Raw genomic sequence first — 15528 nt, forward strand, 5'->3', positions numbered from 1 at the left:
AATAAACAGTCCTCATCTGAATAGAAAGCGATTTCCACTGCTCTCCATCACCTCCCTACCCTCCTCTCCCAGGCTCAAAGGATGAACAGGGAGTCAGCTTCTTTACTTACCCCGCTGGGAACTAAACCCTTCATCAAATCACACATTAAAGAAGCTCACTGTGTGCAAAAGACTCTTACGCTAAAACAGTTCCACCCTACACAGTGCAGTCAACACAGGTTTTAACTTAAATTTGCAGCTTGTTCTTTACAAGTGCTTGGCAGAGAATATTTATATTCTTCTGACACCATATAAATAATATTTATACAGCTTAGACATTTCGAGACATGCATTAGACTTTAGGTAGTACATATTTCTTGATCATATATGCAAATATTACTGTCAATTAAACTGAGCAACCTTATGCTGGACCATGTCTTGAGTTATCCAGGACGTTTGATGGTGGTTCCGAATCGTCCATTGGGAGGACCAGGCGTGTTCCCCGGATTACGAGTTCATGATCCCCAAAAGCAAGCTCCCGATCAAGCGCGTCTTCAGAGCTGTTTCCCACGAACCGCCGCGACGTGCCACTGGATGCGACAGAGTCGGTGTTGACGGTGGAATCCCCGTAGGTCAGACTGATGTCCCCGTCGTTCAAAATGAGGTCAGAGTCATCGTCCTTCAGCTGCTCTTGATTCTGGGCAACAGACAGGAGGAAAGCGCTGTTTAACTCTTCCTGAATCGCTATGTTTGCAAACACACCACGGCGGTGATTGAGCAGATAAAGGCACTGAATCACACACTCTTCTGTACTGTGACCATAACCAATGCACCACACACACACCTCTGACTTGCACAGCACGTGAACTGCCTAAAAGAGCTCCCTTGGCTCTTCTTTCTGGTGCCACAGCCACATACATGGGGAATGCAGTTTTGAGTGGCTCTGAGTGGACTAAAATACTCACCACTGTAGAAATCTCATGGCCAACCCACCAGAGCCATCTCTGGTTTGTGCAAGGAACTGATGCTGCTATTTTGCGGGCAGGGCTGATGCTGCTATTTTGCGGGAGAGCGGCCGCTGCAAGGGGTTCCTGGCACGGCAAGGCCCTGGGTGCTGAGGCTCTGCCAACACCAGCCACCTGCAGAGCCACAGGAGGCCAAGCCTGACCAGCATACCCAGCTCCTCAAAGAGCACGGGTGCACATCTGCAGCGATGGTGGAAGAGGTCACTGCTTACAGCCTCTCCAAAGCTCCTTGTAAGCTCCCTGCCCCTCTGGGCTGCTCAAACAAGGGCTCTTTACCATTTCAGGAGCAATGACCAAACAGACAGCTGGAAAAGCAAAATGCCCACAGGAATTAGCTCATCCACCAGCCCCAGTATCTGATCTTCCCCCAGGCCCCCAGCTCGATGCTGCAGAGCAGCACCCAAAAGCTAAGCAGCAACGTAAATATGTCAAACTCCACTGACACCGTGACAGAAAGGACAGCGATGGACTCACTTCGTACGCCTGTGGACTCGTGAGGCACCGGGCAATAGGCCCACAGCAGCCCGGGAGCGTGGTCGTCAGAGGAGGACCACTGTGGGTCAGCAGAGGCTTTAGATAGCTACAGAGAGGGTTAAGGAAGAAAGAGGAATAGGGGGATGTCGGTAAGCAGAGGGTTAGGATGGGGGCAGTGGAAAGGGACTCAGTGTCTTGAGGAAATCACAGGAAAGAAACACAAGTCCCCAGAAACACAAAAATTAGTAGGGATGAGCAATGTGAACTCAACCAAACACAGCAGGATGTGAGCAGACGAGGACACAGTCTCAGTAAGGAACAGCTTAGCAGCATTGCTTGTACCATCACCTGTGCCTCTCAGCCTGGCAAACCGCTCCTCCACTAATCCACGGCAAAGCATTTGCAAGGGAGGAGGAGGCACAGATCTAGCAAGAAGGCTACAAATGAAAAGACCCTGTGCCCTTCCTGTCTACCCACAGGGACCGAGGACCCGCTGGGCTTCCAGCCTTGGAGAACTCAGCTCTGGATGGAGCTACTGCCGCATTCCCAGTTAAGGGTGGCTCTGCTAAGTAGGGAGTGAACTCCAGGTCAATGGAGTTGCTGGAGCAGGCAGGATTGGGCACAGCACACACCGACCGCTGATCAAGGATACTTGTGATCGAAGTTGTACCACATGCGGAAGAGCCAGGCGCTTTCTGCCTTCGTACTCCTCCTCTCACTCTCTGGGATGCCCTGAGGGAAAGGAAAACATGAAACAGCAGCAGGAGAACACACCAAGACCTTTGTCAGCGCCAGGAGCCTCCATGGGGCACCTGGTTATCCCCAGGGGGACATAAGAAGACAGACACCTTCCCTCCACTTCTTCAGAAGAAACCTTTGGCTTGCAGCAAGTATAAGGACATTCACGCCATGACAGGCTGAAGGCGCTCCCAGCACTGTATTCTGCATTTAGCAGCGCACAACAGCCTTGGGAAGGTGGTATCAAAGCAGAGTGACCATTTTCCAGTTCCTGGCCCCAAGGTTTAAAGCGCCTCAGAGCCAGCAGCTGCATCCAGACATGACATTTAATAGTGACTGACAGGTCCAACCTCCATCAAATCTTGCCTAAGATTTTTGTAGGCAAATAATCGTGTGTAATCCTGGCTTTCTTTTAGTCTGGGAAAAAAATAAATAACACTGTTTCGAGGAGACTATGAACACAAATGTGTCTTTCACGGGAATTTGGCTTTCAGATTTATGGCTCTGGGCTGCCATTAGCATTTGACGCTTTCTCTCCAGGAGGTCAACAGCCCAATAAATGCCTCTGAATAAAATGAACCTCCTAGATGCAGAACCCACAGTGGAATCGAGCACAGTAACAGCCACAGCATAACAAGGCTGCAGATGCATGAACGAGACAGCTCGGGGCTACCAGGCAGGAGAACTCCTGACACCGTAGGGCTCCAGCATTTATCTCGGCGCGGTTGGTGGTTCCTGGGCTGCCACACAACTGCTCACAGGAAACGTGGGGGCAAAACAGAGGTTGTAAGGGTACCCACGGGTAAAAGTGGGACAGAAAATGCTACATAAAATGAGTCAGTAAATGATGTTTTTGTACTGCCCTGGACACTGGGATGAGGCAGAAAGCCTCTGTGTCATGCACATTCTGATATTTATTTCAGACCCAGCAAAGGACAGAGAGAATCTGTCACAGCAGTAATGTCAACCGACTAAGCAGTCCAGCATTACTTCTATGCCCTTCTTTCAAACTGAATAAAAGCAAGTCTCATTATAACCAAGAGGGCACAGAAAAGCCACGACTCCCACTGACTGCAGACTCTTTCACCAGAGGAGCTAAAAACCCTCCTACAGCTGGAAGAGAGCGGAGCACGGGCGAGCATGCACAGGGTCTTGATGTAACTCTGGAACCAGCGAACACAGCATAAATTCCTCTACAGAGGCTGCCCGGCCACGCCACACTCACCACATTCTCCTGATCTGCATCCACACCGACTCTGCGGAGGAGAACAAGAGCACAGGGTGAGCACAAGCAATGCCAGGCGGGTACGTGCTGAGGTCCATGTGGGAAGGATGCAACCTTCCTCCTGTCTCTTAAAATCGAGCACCTTAACATAAGAGTGGGACGAGGGAGGGGACGTGCTGTGCCAGGAGAGGCCCACGTGTGCCACACTCACCGGATATTGAGGCAGGACAGCATGGCCGTGGTGCCCCCGCCGAAAACCCACACTGTGAAGAAGACAATGAGGAGCGTTGTGCTGAACATCATCTGCCGGGCGTAGGTGGCTGTGTCACGGATGGCCAAGGCGAAGGCCATGGCTCCTCGCAGCCCTGCCGGGGAAGGGACGGTGGAGGAGCAGTGTTAGTTAGCCCACGGCCAGCGAAGGATTGCCCACCGGGGTTTACATCACGCTGTCTCATGCGCGGTCCCATCCCTCTGACAGGACATCCACCACCTGAGGAGACCAGAGCGCTTTAACAGTGATGGCTTCACAGCGCACGTGGTGAGAGCTGGGATTTTCACTGCTCTTTCCCAGCCCAGAAAGGGCAACCTTCCTCCCGCCCATCGTGCACTCAAGGACAGGGCAGGAAATCATTCCTACAAAACCAAGGCCTTCACACCACCAGCCTAAGGAAGTCCTTTCCTGCCCAGCCTCTTCTTTAGACATTGCCCACAAGAGATTTAGGGTTGAATAAGGAGTATATCCCGGAACTTGGGGGCAAGGAAGTGCAGATGGGCCACATGGTCATAGGCAAGGATGCAATAATGTACCAGCAAACATCATCATATGCTGTAAATTCGTTCCGATCTTATTTCTCCTCCCCAAATTCAGTAAAAATGACAGTGGATAAATATTGGCAGCTCTTCCTATGAAGATAGCAAGCTGTATTTGCACATGTTAAGGAAATTGCTCTTCCTGTGTCTCTCATCACATCCCACCTTTGTACACAGAGCCAACTTGTGCTGCCTGAGAGGATCACTGGGGAGCCTCAGAAATGCTGGGCCTTGGGACACAAAGGCAGTAACCCAGCCCTGAGTGTTACAGCAGTGAGGCAAGAGCATGCCACTGCCTCACCAAAGCAAAGTATGCATTCCAATTCAGGAATATCATACAGAGGCAAGCACAAGTAAACATAGAAATTATGACAGGGCGGGTTACATGACTGAGAGGAGAGAAAAAACACCATTCCTCCTGTATGGTTTCTCCTTTCAGGTCTCTTTTCCATCCTAAGAATTATTTGTCCTCTGAGAAGCTCAAGTTATCACAGCTACCACAACCGCTCCGACATTCCCTGGCACGCCACACTTCACAGCTGGGTTTGAAGCTTTAAGCCAAGTCCCGTTCCCAAAGATTATTCAGCAAAATGAAAGCAGGAGCAGTTGAGAAGGAAATAATAAAAAAAAATAATCTAATACTCTTTCTGTTTTCATAGCCTGCAAGATACAAGAATCACCAGCCCCTTCATATTGCTTTTATCTTTGAAGCTGTGTCTTTTAATACCAGCACCCAGATGGTAAAAATAATCTTGGAGCCAGTATTCAGCGCAGCCTTGAATAATATGGAAAATGATTCCAGCTTTTATGTTCTTTCCTGAACATCACAAATTTGCATAAGAGACGTATTTCATGATCTCTCTCATGAATGAGCTATTTCATCAGTGAGTTAGCCAGTTCCCACTGAAGAGGCACAGCACAAAATTTCTATCTAACCACCCAAACGACACTCCCCTGCGCTTTGCTCCCGTTACCTCACTGCAGCTCTGCAAAACCTCACTGGGGATATTTCAGGAGACCCTGTTGCAAACCCATGTGCCAGCACTAACAAAGATAACAACCTTTTATTTATCAGTATAAACTTGCTTCAGTGCAGACAAAGGGTGAAGATAATTCTGCACGTCTTAACTGGCTTCCGTCTGATATGAGAAAAACACCCTCAAAATCCTTGATCTTCTGGGACACACCAGGACCAATAGCTTGTTTCCATTAGCACCAGCCTGCAAAAGGTGAAACCCTTTCTCATTACATCATTCAGAAGCATCTACTGCAGCTTTAACTGTGCTATTTGATGAAAAAGGGTCAACCAAACAGAGTTACAGAGAAAAGAGGACATTAACAGTTATACCACGGGGGCCGCGTTTGCAAAGCCACTCCCGGTGCCACACTGCCACGTGACGAAACCCGGATCAAACGCCGAGTCCTTGCAGCTCCTGATTCAAATGTTCATGAAAGGAGACAAGACGAAGGAAGAAAAAAACCAAAAAAACAGAAGAGCTGAGAAAAGAATCTCCTAAATCTTCTAAAAATAACCAGCAAAGGCACCCCTACACAGGAGAAACTCCTTTTTACAAATCAAGCTAGACTGACTGAAAAAAAACAAACACACGTTTGAAGGAAAAACACAAACTGAGACTGAGGCACCTTTCCCTTTCTTTTTTTGTCTTATAAAATGGGCTGCAAAGGATACGAAAGCCCCGACCACAAAGGTAGGGTTAAAGACATGGTTCTGGAAGGTAAACAGCGCAAGTCCCATGTAGGAGAAGATGAAGTTTTCTGCCAAAAAATTCAGAAGCTCAAACAACTGAAAGAGAAAAACAAATTAAAAGTGAGTTAGACACAACAGATTTAACAAGAAAAATATGTTAGTGCATCCATCACACAATAATACTTCTGCAGAAGCAATCCTAGTAAAATCCATCTGTAGAAAGACTGATGCACTTAATTCTGGCTGCTGGAGGGAAAAAATACTGAACTTTAAATTCACAGAGGCCGAAGGGCTTTGAGGAGCTCTCACCTGCTTAGTTCTGTGTTGGGACTCTGTAGATAAGTTGTTATATGTATAATGGGCTTGCGTGATCCCGCAGAAGAGTACGGCCACCACACCTGCAGAGCAGAGCATCACGTTAGACTCCTGGTCATGAAAAGGGAGTGGAGCTGCACCCCAGTAGCGTAGGGGACTCAATGCAATAATCCCAGAACCCAGAGTAATTAAGCTCCTGAAAGCAGAGGGAAAGCCTCAGCTGTAAACGATATAGGGAGAAGCAAAACTGAACAGTCCCATCATCCCTGCAGATCTCTGCCCCAGAGGCAGGGCTGTGCTGGAGCTTGCCTGTAAAGCCACACGCTTCGGCCAGCAGGAACGTGCTCCAGGACATCAAGAAGAACAAGCCGGTCTCCAGCAACGGGAACTCCCGAAGTTTGGTGAACTTGGTGACGTTGCAGATGGTTAAGGACAATGTGGAGAGAAACCACAGCCTAAGAGCCTAATGAATCCAGTCGTGTACCACAGCAACATAACAGTTGGCCCCTAAAAAGGCTATGGCACTGCCTTCCATTAATTTAGGCAAAAAAATCACAAAATGCAGCATCTAGGTGAGATGCAGTGCAGCAAAAAGGAAGAGGTTGTTGTGCAAACACTTGGAAAAAAAACAACAAAAAGGATATTAAAGCTGTCACAACTCCAGTAGCTGCTCCCATTGCAAAAGATCCACTGAATATCCCCAGGAAAATCCCAATGGACTTGAACATCGCTGTGACATCAAACGTGTGGCTGTTGTCACCCGCCGGCTGGTACGCAACAATTGAACTGAAAGAGGGAGGAAGAGCACACACAAGAACAAAACGCTCTTTTGGAAGGAGAGACACCTCCATGGTGCTATGCAAGCCTTGCAAACCACTATGACCGCTGCACATGGCAAGCCTGAGAAATCAGGAAGACAAAACCCGAGTCCCAGGCTGCAATTCCTCCCAGATCGCAGCACGCAGCGGCAGCATGCCCAGCCTGTCCCAAGGACTTCGGGATCCCCTCCGCTCCCCGATGGCTTTCTGCAGTTCAGCCACCCCCTCCAGGCAAGGCTCTGCATGTGCTCCTTCTAGATGTCAGAGAGCATCAGACCAAAGCCCATCTCTTGCATGATCTCCTGCAAATACATCTGCTAGTCGACAGTCCATCATTTTCAATGGTATTTTGGGGGTTTGGCATCAGCTCTTTATAAAGTCAGTCACTCTGGGACCACAAAGCATTCAAGTGAGAAGGCTACATTTCTCCATCTACTCCACAGACATGGCTAATGTGAATATTCCCTGGAGAACTGTAAGTTATGCTGTTTTACTGCATTTAACATGCACTACATTTATTTTGCACCGCTCCGAGTTCTGAAGTGAAATATCGCAGGGTAGCAAGGCAAAACAGCACAGTGCCGGCTCACCGCGGCAACGCTATGATCTCCAGCCACCAAACTCCCAACAGATCTTTGTGATGAGATGTCAAACCCGTCTGCCGCACCGATCCCATCTCTGCATCTGCTCCCTCCTAACTCCCGATGAGCTGAGCCTCGCACCTGCCGTTCCGCTGTTTTACTTAGAAAGGCTGGGGTCCCCGACCCATATCCTAAATCCCATTTTCATATTGACTCCTTACATCGCCTTTCTCCTTACATCGCCTTTCTGCAAACTTAGTGAAAACATTAACTTCCCAGTTAGCAATCCCTTGGCTGGCTCTGTTAAAACTCTTGGAAGTGAACTTTAAACAGTTGCTGTTTAACCTCCCGAGTTATACTGGAACAGAAAGTTCCTGCCCCGCACACATATCCTGCAGCTTTCTGCCATAACTAACGACACACCAACAGTCTTCTGCAACATGAACCACAATCCTCCCCTTCTCAACATGTCATGGGTCACTTCCCTTGCTGAACTTCTCTCGTTTTAATACATTTAATTTTTCTGCATTTCTTTTACACTGCAAGCCAACGGATTTCTCCCTGTGATTCAATTTCTTTCAACAATCCCATCCTCTACTTTCCATTCACCAACGTGCTCTTATTCTGGGGTTTGGGTTGTGGAGGTTTTTTATAAAATCAGATTGGTTTCATTTCCTCTCCATAACCAACTGTTTGGATGTCGGTTTTGCTTTTTAACCTCTTACAGTTTTCCTTCTGGTTTTGCTTTTAAATTGCTAGCAAGATGTTACTGCCAGCTGCCTTTCATGTGCTTTATTTCCCCTGTCCCTGCCCACAGGGCTCCCTGTGACATTTAGCCCTGGTGAAACCCCCCTTCACTAAAAGCAGAGACCCTGCAGCTCCACTGACCCACCTGCTCCTGCACCACAGCCCTGGCACATTGCTGCCCACAAGCTTTCAGTTCTCTGTTCATTTCCCCTTCATCCTGCCCCCCAAAAAACCTGTTTCTCCATCTTCCCAACTCACCTCTGCATCTCCTAACTGGGAAGCAGTTCTTCTGCTTGTGGGAGCAGAACCGCCCCCACGTGTTTCCCCCACTTATGCCTCTGCTGAGCAACAGGCAAATGCCAAACTAAAATTAAAAAAGGGGAACCACAAGTAGGAGCTCTGGGCTGCTCTTGGGGGAGCTCCCCTCCCTGGAGCAAGAGGCCTTCACCTCCTCCTTGCACCCAAGATGTGTTTGTGCCTAGGTGATTTGAGGCTGTCCTTGAGACACCTGCATTGACCGATACCTGGCCGAGGCTGCCTCGCGCTGCTTACGGTGACGGAGACCGTGAGGACAAAGACCAGAGCAAGATTTAAAACCATTGAGAAGCCCTTGAGAAGTCAGCGTGCTGCTGGGCCGGTCCACACAAAACCCTCGTGGCAAAGCAACTGCTGACTGCAGCTGGGAGCTGCTGTTCTGGTGCAGATTATTTTATTTCAGGGAGGTGGGTGGATTGAAGTCAGCTTGTGGAAAGAGGAAGGTGGAAAATCAGAGCAACAGCTACAAAGCTGGCACTGAAACAGCGCAGGAGGCAAACCACCACGCACGGGGCAGTCACCGACGTGTGCGGAGATCACCACAAATGCCATTCCTCTGATGCTGGACTCACCCACTCCAACCCACCACCTCCCAGTAGAGGCCAGAAGACCCTGTCTCCTCCCCACTTGGGATCACATCTTAAGCCAGATCCGGCTGCGCAGCACTTGCTCTCCCACCAGCAGTGACACATCCAGCTTTTAGCCAGAGTGAGCAATACAAACAGCTCCAGAAACCTCAACAGAAACACTGAATTCAGTAAATAAAACTCACACGTGTGGCAATATGCAGCTCACAATATATTACTTACTGCCTCCACCTCAGCAAAACCCACGCAACCAGCACGCCGGAGTGACAAGTATTCCAGAAATATTTTCTGCATTAGTCTTAGCTATACGTTAACTTGTCACCATTGCAGATATTATACACTTCCAAACAAATTTCCATGATGACAGCACAGTGAAAACGCAAATAAAATACGTCCTACATGCAGAGGACATAAAATATTCAAGAATATAAAACATTCTTTAGAAAGCCAGCGAGTTTCCCATGTGCTCAGCCCAGAGTATTAACTCCAGCTGTAAAAAATACCATCTTCTTGATGCACAGAAAATGGAGAGAGAAAGGAAACAGCTGCTTTACCAACTATTTCCACATAAACAAACGCAGGTATTTGTGAAGCAAAGCCATCAGCAAGCAGTTTGAGTGGGATCCTGTGGCTGAAAAGCAGACATGGTGCATTTCCCATTTCAGAGGGACATAAAAACTTCCTTCTGACTAGGTCAACCGGCCATAAAAGCAAAACAGAACTATCCATCATGCAGGGAGAAGTTGTAAAATGGCCCTCAATCTCAAGCTGTGGTCTGCAATGCGAAGATGCATCAGAAGGTCACTACAGCTTTGGGGGACACTCAATACAGAAATGCGCTTTTGCAAACATCAATGCTTATAGGAGCAAGGCCAAGTGGCTCCCTCCAATGCCTGACATGTAACATACATAACAATTAAAAATAATAACAGAACACACTTACGAAGACAGCACTATGGCAACGGCATCATTGAGGACGCTCTCGCCAAAGAGAAGGGCATACAGCTCAACATCAACCTGGAGTTCATGGAATATGGCAAGAACAGTCACTGACAAATAGAAAAATAGAGAGACATTCAAAAAGGTGCCGTTATTTCAGTGTAATCAAAGACAAATCACTTGATTTTAGAAAGCTGCCTCCCTGCATGCCTGTGCCGCTCTGCTGTGATGGTGCAGCCACCTCCCATGCTTCCTTTGACAGTCCTCCTTCTGCCCTTTCAGATTTGGATCTGCTTTATCACTTTTCTCCTGGGGAAATGATTTCTCCTCCTTTTACTAAAACACATCCCGGGCATTAGGTCTATCGAGTCTTTTAGCAGGCAGACATGAGAAAACTCTGCTCTGAGCTTCCTGAGGGTCTGAGCTCATGAGCTGGACTACAGTACCATGCTGACACGAGCCACCTGCTTCTGGGATGCTGTTAGCTCAGAGCACCAGGCAGAGCCCTCCTCCACTTGCAGAAGGCCAGGAGGATGCAAGCTTCTCCAGGATAATGGTTGTCTTTTCCTTCTGTCCCTGATACTCGGAAAGAAATCCTCAGATTCAACACAGGTTGACACGCTGGAAGTGCCAGCACCAATGTGTTAACGTTTCAGACCTAACTGGAAAGTGTCAGGCATCGGCTCAAACCTCACATGGGGGTTTCTTGTGCTTTACAACCACATGGCAGAGAAAGGAGCATCCTCAAGCCCCTCTGCAGTCCAGCAGCTCCAAGAAGATAACGAAAACACAGCAGGTTTTGCATATCAGCCTTGCAAAACCAGAACATCTAAAGCAAGCAAGATGTAATGCATGGTGCGTCGTGCACAGCTCAGGGTGCTATGGAGGACTGAGCTAATTCCAAACTGTGACTTCTGTGAAAGTCCTTTAAAACAGCATTCAGGGACTCACCTGTGCACACTGAAGGGGGTTTAACCCATTTATGCACAGGGAAATGCTCCATTTTCACCTGTGAAATCTTCTTGTTCCTATGCTGAAGCCTGAAGAAGGGACATGCTGCCACCAACATTTCTAAGCATTACTTCTACCCACAGTCCTTGCCTGGCCTTTGCCCATCTGCCACCAAATGTACCACACCACCATCACACCTGTGAGGTGCTCCCTGCTTCACAGAGGTGTCCCCCTCTTGATGTCAACAGCCGAGCTAACTTATGGGGAGGACCTCACAGCCAAAGCAACCGTCCACCCAAGACATGTTCAGACAAGCTAGGAAATAATTTTTTAAGGTGGGTTGTTGTTACTGTTTTTTAAATAAAAACATTAGCAGTAATAGTCACACCAATAACTGGCAAATCTTAGGGAAACATAAAACATCAATTATTACAAATTCATGAGGAATGCACATCTCACATCTCACATCTCCACCTGGCAGGCAGATGTGGCTATTGCCATGTTATGCTGCAGGTTGTGTTCTGCAGCGTTATTCCTGCATATCTGCATAGACACACAACGCTCCTCATTCTGCCTTTGAAAACGGAAATGACTTCTTGTTAAGATCAGCAGGCAAAAGTCCCGATTCATTTAGAAATGACAGCCACCGGCACTTGTTTCAAAAGGGCAGAAGATTTGTCACATCCAGGCGCATGATCTCTCCCTCCCAAGCAAAACTGACCAATATCTGTACTTAAAAAGATCCACCAAAGCTACTGTAACATTGGGAGGGGGGCAATGGGCCACCCCGCAGCCTCACCATGCTGGTGTCAAACACAGAAGCCTGGCTGCAAAGGAAGAAATTCATAGAATCATAGAATCATAGAATGGCCTAGGCTGGAAGAGACCTCAGAGATCATTTTAATCCAGCCTCCCTGTCGCCAGGGACGCCACCTCTCGACTAGATCAAGCCCTGTTCAGCAAAGGGCAGGAGGAAAGAGGCATCTTTGTGGTCCTGTGTTTTTAGGTGAAGTTGGAACATGCAGACAAACAGCTACCGTGTAAAATTCAGTTGGACAAGGCATGTTTTATATAGTTTTGATTTATAAAGTGCATCAGTAGTCCAAGATGTCACGACCACCCTCAGTACTGTTCATTAAGATCAATTTTCAGTCAGATTAGCACCTTCCAAAAACCCACCAAAATGGAAGCAGTGAAAAATGGCTAAAACTAAAACTATCGGCTGAACCCTCCCCGCATCCTGTTCTGCATCAGCTGTTGGCACAGGATGGCAGAGACACAGTGAACCTGTCCCAAAACCCAGCAAAGTGAAGAGAGAGAGGCTGCCCAGGACTTCACCGCAAACAAAGATTCAGGAAAGCAGAAGTTCAGGAGGTACTTTACAAGCAACTGGATGGAAATAAAAAGTCACGGAGACAAATTCAACCCATAAAAATCTTGCAAATAAATTAAACTCCCAAATTCAGAAGGAGAACATTTGCAGGGGTTTCAGACTTTCTTCCCCTCATCACCACAACTCAAAACAGATCAAAATGTTTATAAAATGAGGGAAAAAATCACCATCTAACATACCTGGGTCAGTAGCTGATACGATGGCACCAAAGAGGAGGCAGTCAGTAAAGTAGAAGTCTCCCCCGAGCTGCCCAGTGACTTTCATCAGCGCCACGCAGCCATACACAACAGAGCTGGAGAGTAGAAGTGGCAGTTACTCATCTCTTCACCACGTGAAAATGACATTCAGATGGGCTCGATTCCCCTGAATTTGCCAGATTAACACCTAAAGCTATCCAAACACAGGACCAACGAAAAACTGCACTGGATGAGCAGAGCCTGGTGAAACCTCAGGGCCATGATTATGGAGGCAAGTACTCAACCATGCGCACCGAAGCACCCGCCACATCGGACCTCAAACACGGTGTTGGTGAGGAACCAGAACCGAAACTCCTCCACAAGCATAACACAGCTCAAAAAAAACACCAGCCAGGTTCCTGGGGTCTCGCCGTCGCTCTGCAGTGTTCACATTAACACATTTCAGCGGGATGACCTTGGCCTGGCTTTGAAATGGCTGAAACTTGCAGCGAGGAACAGATAATGCAGATGCTGAGTTTGCCTGAATCCACTGGACTCTTCAGTGGAAAACACCCTACAGGCAGCTTGTACGCGACTATTCAGAGCGGGAATCATCTAGTTCCCTCTGTGCATAGGGACAAATAATTTGAAACACAATCTGTGCTCGCTAGGCACCTACTTCCAGCAGGTAAGGACAGGACATGCGTTACGATCCTGCCCTCTACTCCAGTGTTTCACATCTGCTAGGGCTGTGCTTTAAATAACTTCAAGTTACGGACTGCTTTTTCAAGACAACCTCCAGAGAAGTGTGAAACTCTCCTTGCCGTGTATTTAACTATTCTGCACGGGGTGCTGAGAAAGCACTCTGCAACCAGACAGCAATCACGCTGTCCCCACGGCGAAAGCTTGGACAGTAAATAGTATTATTTGTCGCCGCTGAGCAGCAGTAGCAAGGAGCCTGTTGATCTTTCAGGGCTGGGATTAGCAGCTGCAGCTTCAGGCTCAGAGCGCGGCCTCCGAGCGCAGCTCAAAGCCCCGCGGAAGCAGCTCCAGCTACTCACCCGATCACCAGGCAGGAAATTGCAGTGCCGAGAAAAGCGTATGCTAGGATGGATCCCAGGTTTCTGAAGAAGTGCCTCTAGAAGGAGAAGGAAAAAAAGACACTGAATTATATTTCGCTAACAATTTATTTCAAGCCTGCACAGGCACCCACACAGCGTCCACAACAATTTGGACCTTGCTGAGATGCCACGAGCTGGACAAGCACGGCTGAGCAGCGCCCAGCACAACGGTGTACGCTGCCAGACCAGCAGGTGTTAATGCAGCATTAATAAACATGAACATATCATTTTCATGTAGCTGTGTATTTAATAAGGTGCTGTTCCAAGTCCTGGGAACTGATTTCCTAACCCAGCAGCATTCCTCCTTCCTTCTCCCGCAAGCTAAACAGGATCATACTCCTCTCCTTCCAAATCAGCATTTCAGAGAGCTGCTGCTTTCTAAAACCTGCCCACACTCCCATGTGTTTCGAAAGCAAAGGTGCTGAAATGGCTCAGTTGACCTCAAAAAACCCTGCGCACACCTGCACTAGCAATGGCTGAAGTAACTGACCCTCCCTGGGGCAAAGCGATGGACGAGACTGACCGGTGCACTCTCAGACCTGCTTCCTACAACCTCACATGTACTGGGGAAAACCATACCCAGCTCCACAGCCTTGGTCTGCTGAGCAAGCACTAAAACACTCTTCAAGTATTAAAAATGCTCTGGAGGCAGAGGAACTAAAAATGTAGGCGCTGTAAAGGCACGTACCCTTTTCAAGCTGTAGCCTGCATAAAATATAATTGGAGGAAGCAAAATGTTGAAAAATACTTCAGGATCAAAAGTCACCTGTTAAGAAAAAAAAACAAAAACCAATAATAAAATGGTTTGTCAAGACTTTGCAAGACAAAACACAAGTAAGAACGTCATATAAAATATATGGAGGAAGGCCTGTACCACCACCAGATAAAATGGTGTCAGATCAACACTGAGGATGTGTCTGGGATCTTTTGGAGACACAGTCCAGAGTCTAAATAGCTTAAACCAAGATCAGCTGAAGCCAGAGTTTCATTACATTGTGTTGAAATTATGATTTATAGCTGATCATAATCTGACTGAAGTTTTAAAATAAATAAATAAATAAAATCACTTAGTCCAGCAGACACAGGACCCTTCCCCATGGAGGGAGTGGGGAGCATTACTTGCGTCCCCAGTCGCCGACTCCCTTACCTTTCTCAGCATCTCATTATCCTGGACATTATTGAGCTCCTGGGCACTGATTTCCCCCTTCAGAGTGTACTCATAGTACTTCCCGCTGACGTTCACCAGCAGCGTGGCCGGACTGGTCTGCACTTGGCAGCTCAGCGTCACGTTGTTGACATCGCTCGGGACATGGATGCCGTAGCGCAGGACCACGCCGACCAGGACCCCTGGGGAGGGACACATGTCGGTGAGACAAGCCGCGGCAAACTCCTGGGACGATGTCTTTGAGCATCAGGCGTGCCAGGATGCTGACGCTCTGATCAGCTGCTGAGCACAGCCACCATCCAAATAACTGCCTGCGCGATATTAAACCATCCACACCCTCCCACGAGTGATGCAAACGCTCCATGCTCGTGTGGACTTTCTAACACCAGCCACAGACTGGTCCTGAAGGCTTTTAACTACCCAGCAATCAGTCAGACCCTCGCTCTAGTGCAGCGAACAGC

General features: G+C 48.0%; 1 protein-coding gene across 1 annotated transcript; it reads right to left on the bottom strand.

The window, feature by feature from the left end:
- Window positions 1–216: 216 nt before the first annotated feature.
- On the bottom strand, window positions 217–15249 carry SLC9A6 (solute carrier family 9, subfamily A (NHE6, cation proton antiporter 6), member 6; the record flags this gene model as incomplete). The annotated part of the gene is made up of 15 exons (XM_009875616.1): window positions 217–676; window positions 1479–1584; window positions 2131–2210; window positions 3442–3472; window positions 3653–3806; window positions 4249–4360; window positions 5942–6055; window positions 6269–6357; window positions 6584–6689; window positions 6919–7060; window positions 10266–10371; window positions 12785–12897; window positions 13843–13919; window positions 14591–14668; window positions 15050–15249. Coding segments are annotated over 15 exons (1784 nt in total), but the record flags the coding sequence as incomplete, so codon positions are not given.
- Between the last annotated feature and the right edge of the window lie 279 nt (window positions 15250–15528).

The sequence above is a fragment of the Apaloderma vittatum genome, unplaced genomic scaffold, assembly GCF_000703405.1.
Source record: "Apaloderma vittatum isolate BGI_N311 unplaced genomic scaffold, ASM70340v1 scaffold20408, whole genome shotgun sequence".
Classification (NCBI taxonomy): domain Eukaryota; kingdom Metazoa; phylum Chordata; class Aves; order Trogoniformes; family Trogonidae; genus Apaloderma; species Apaloderma vittatum.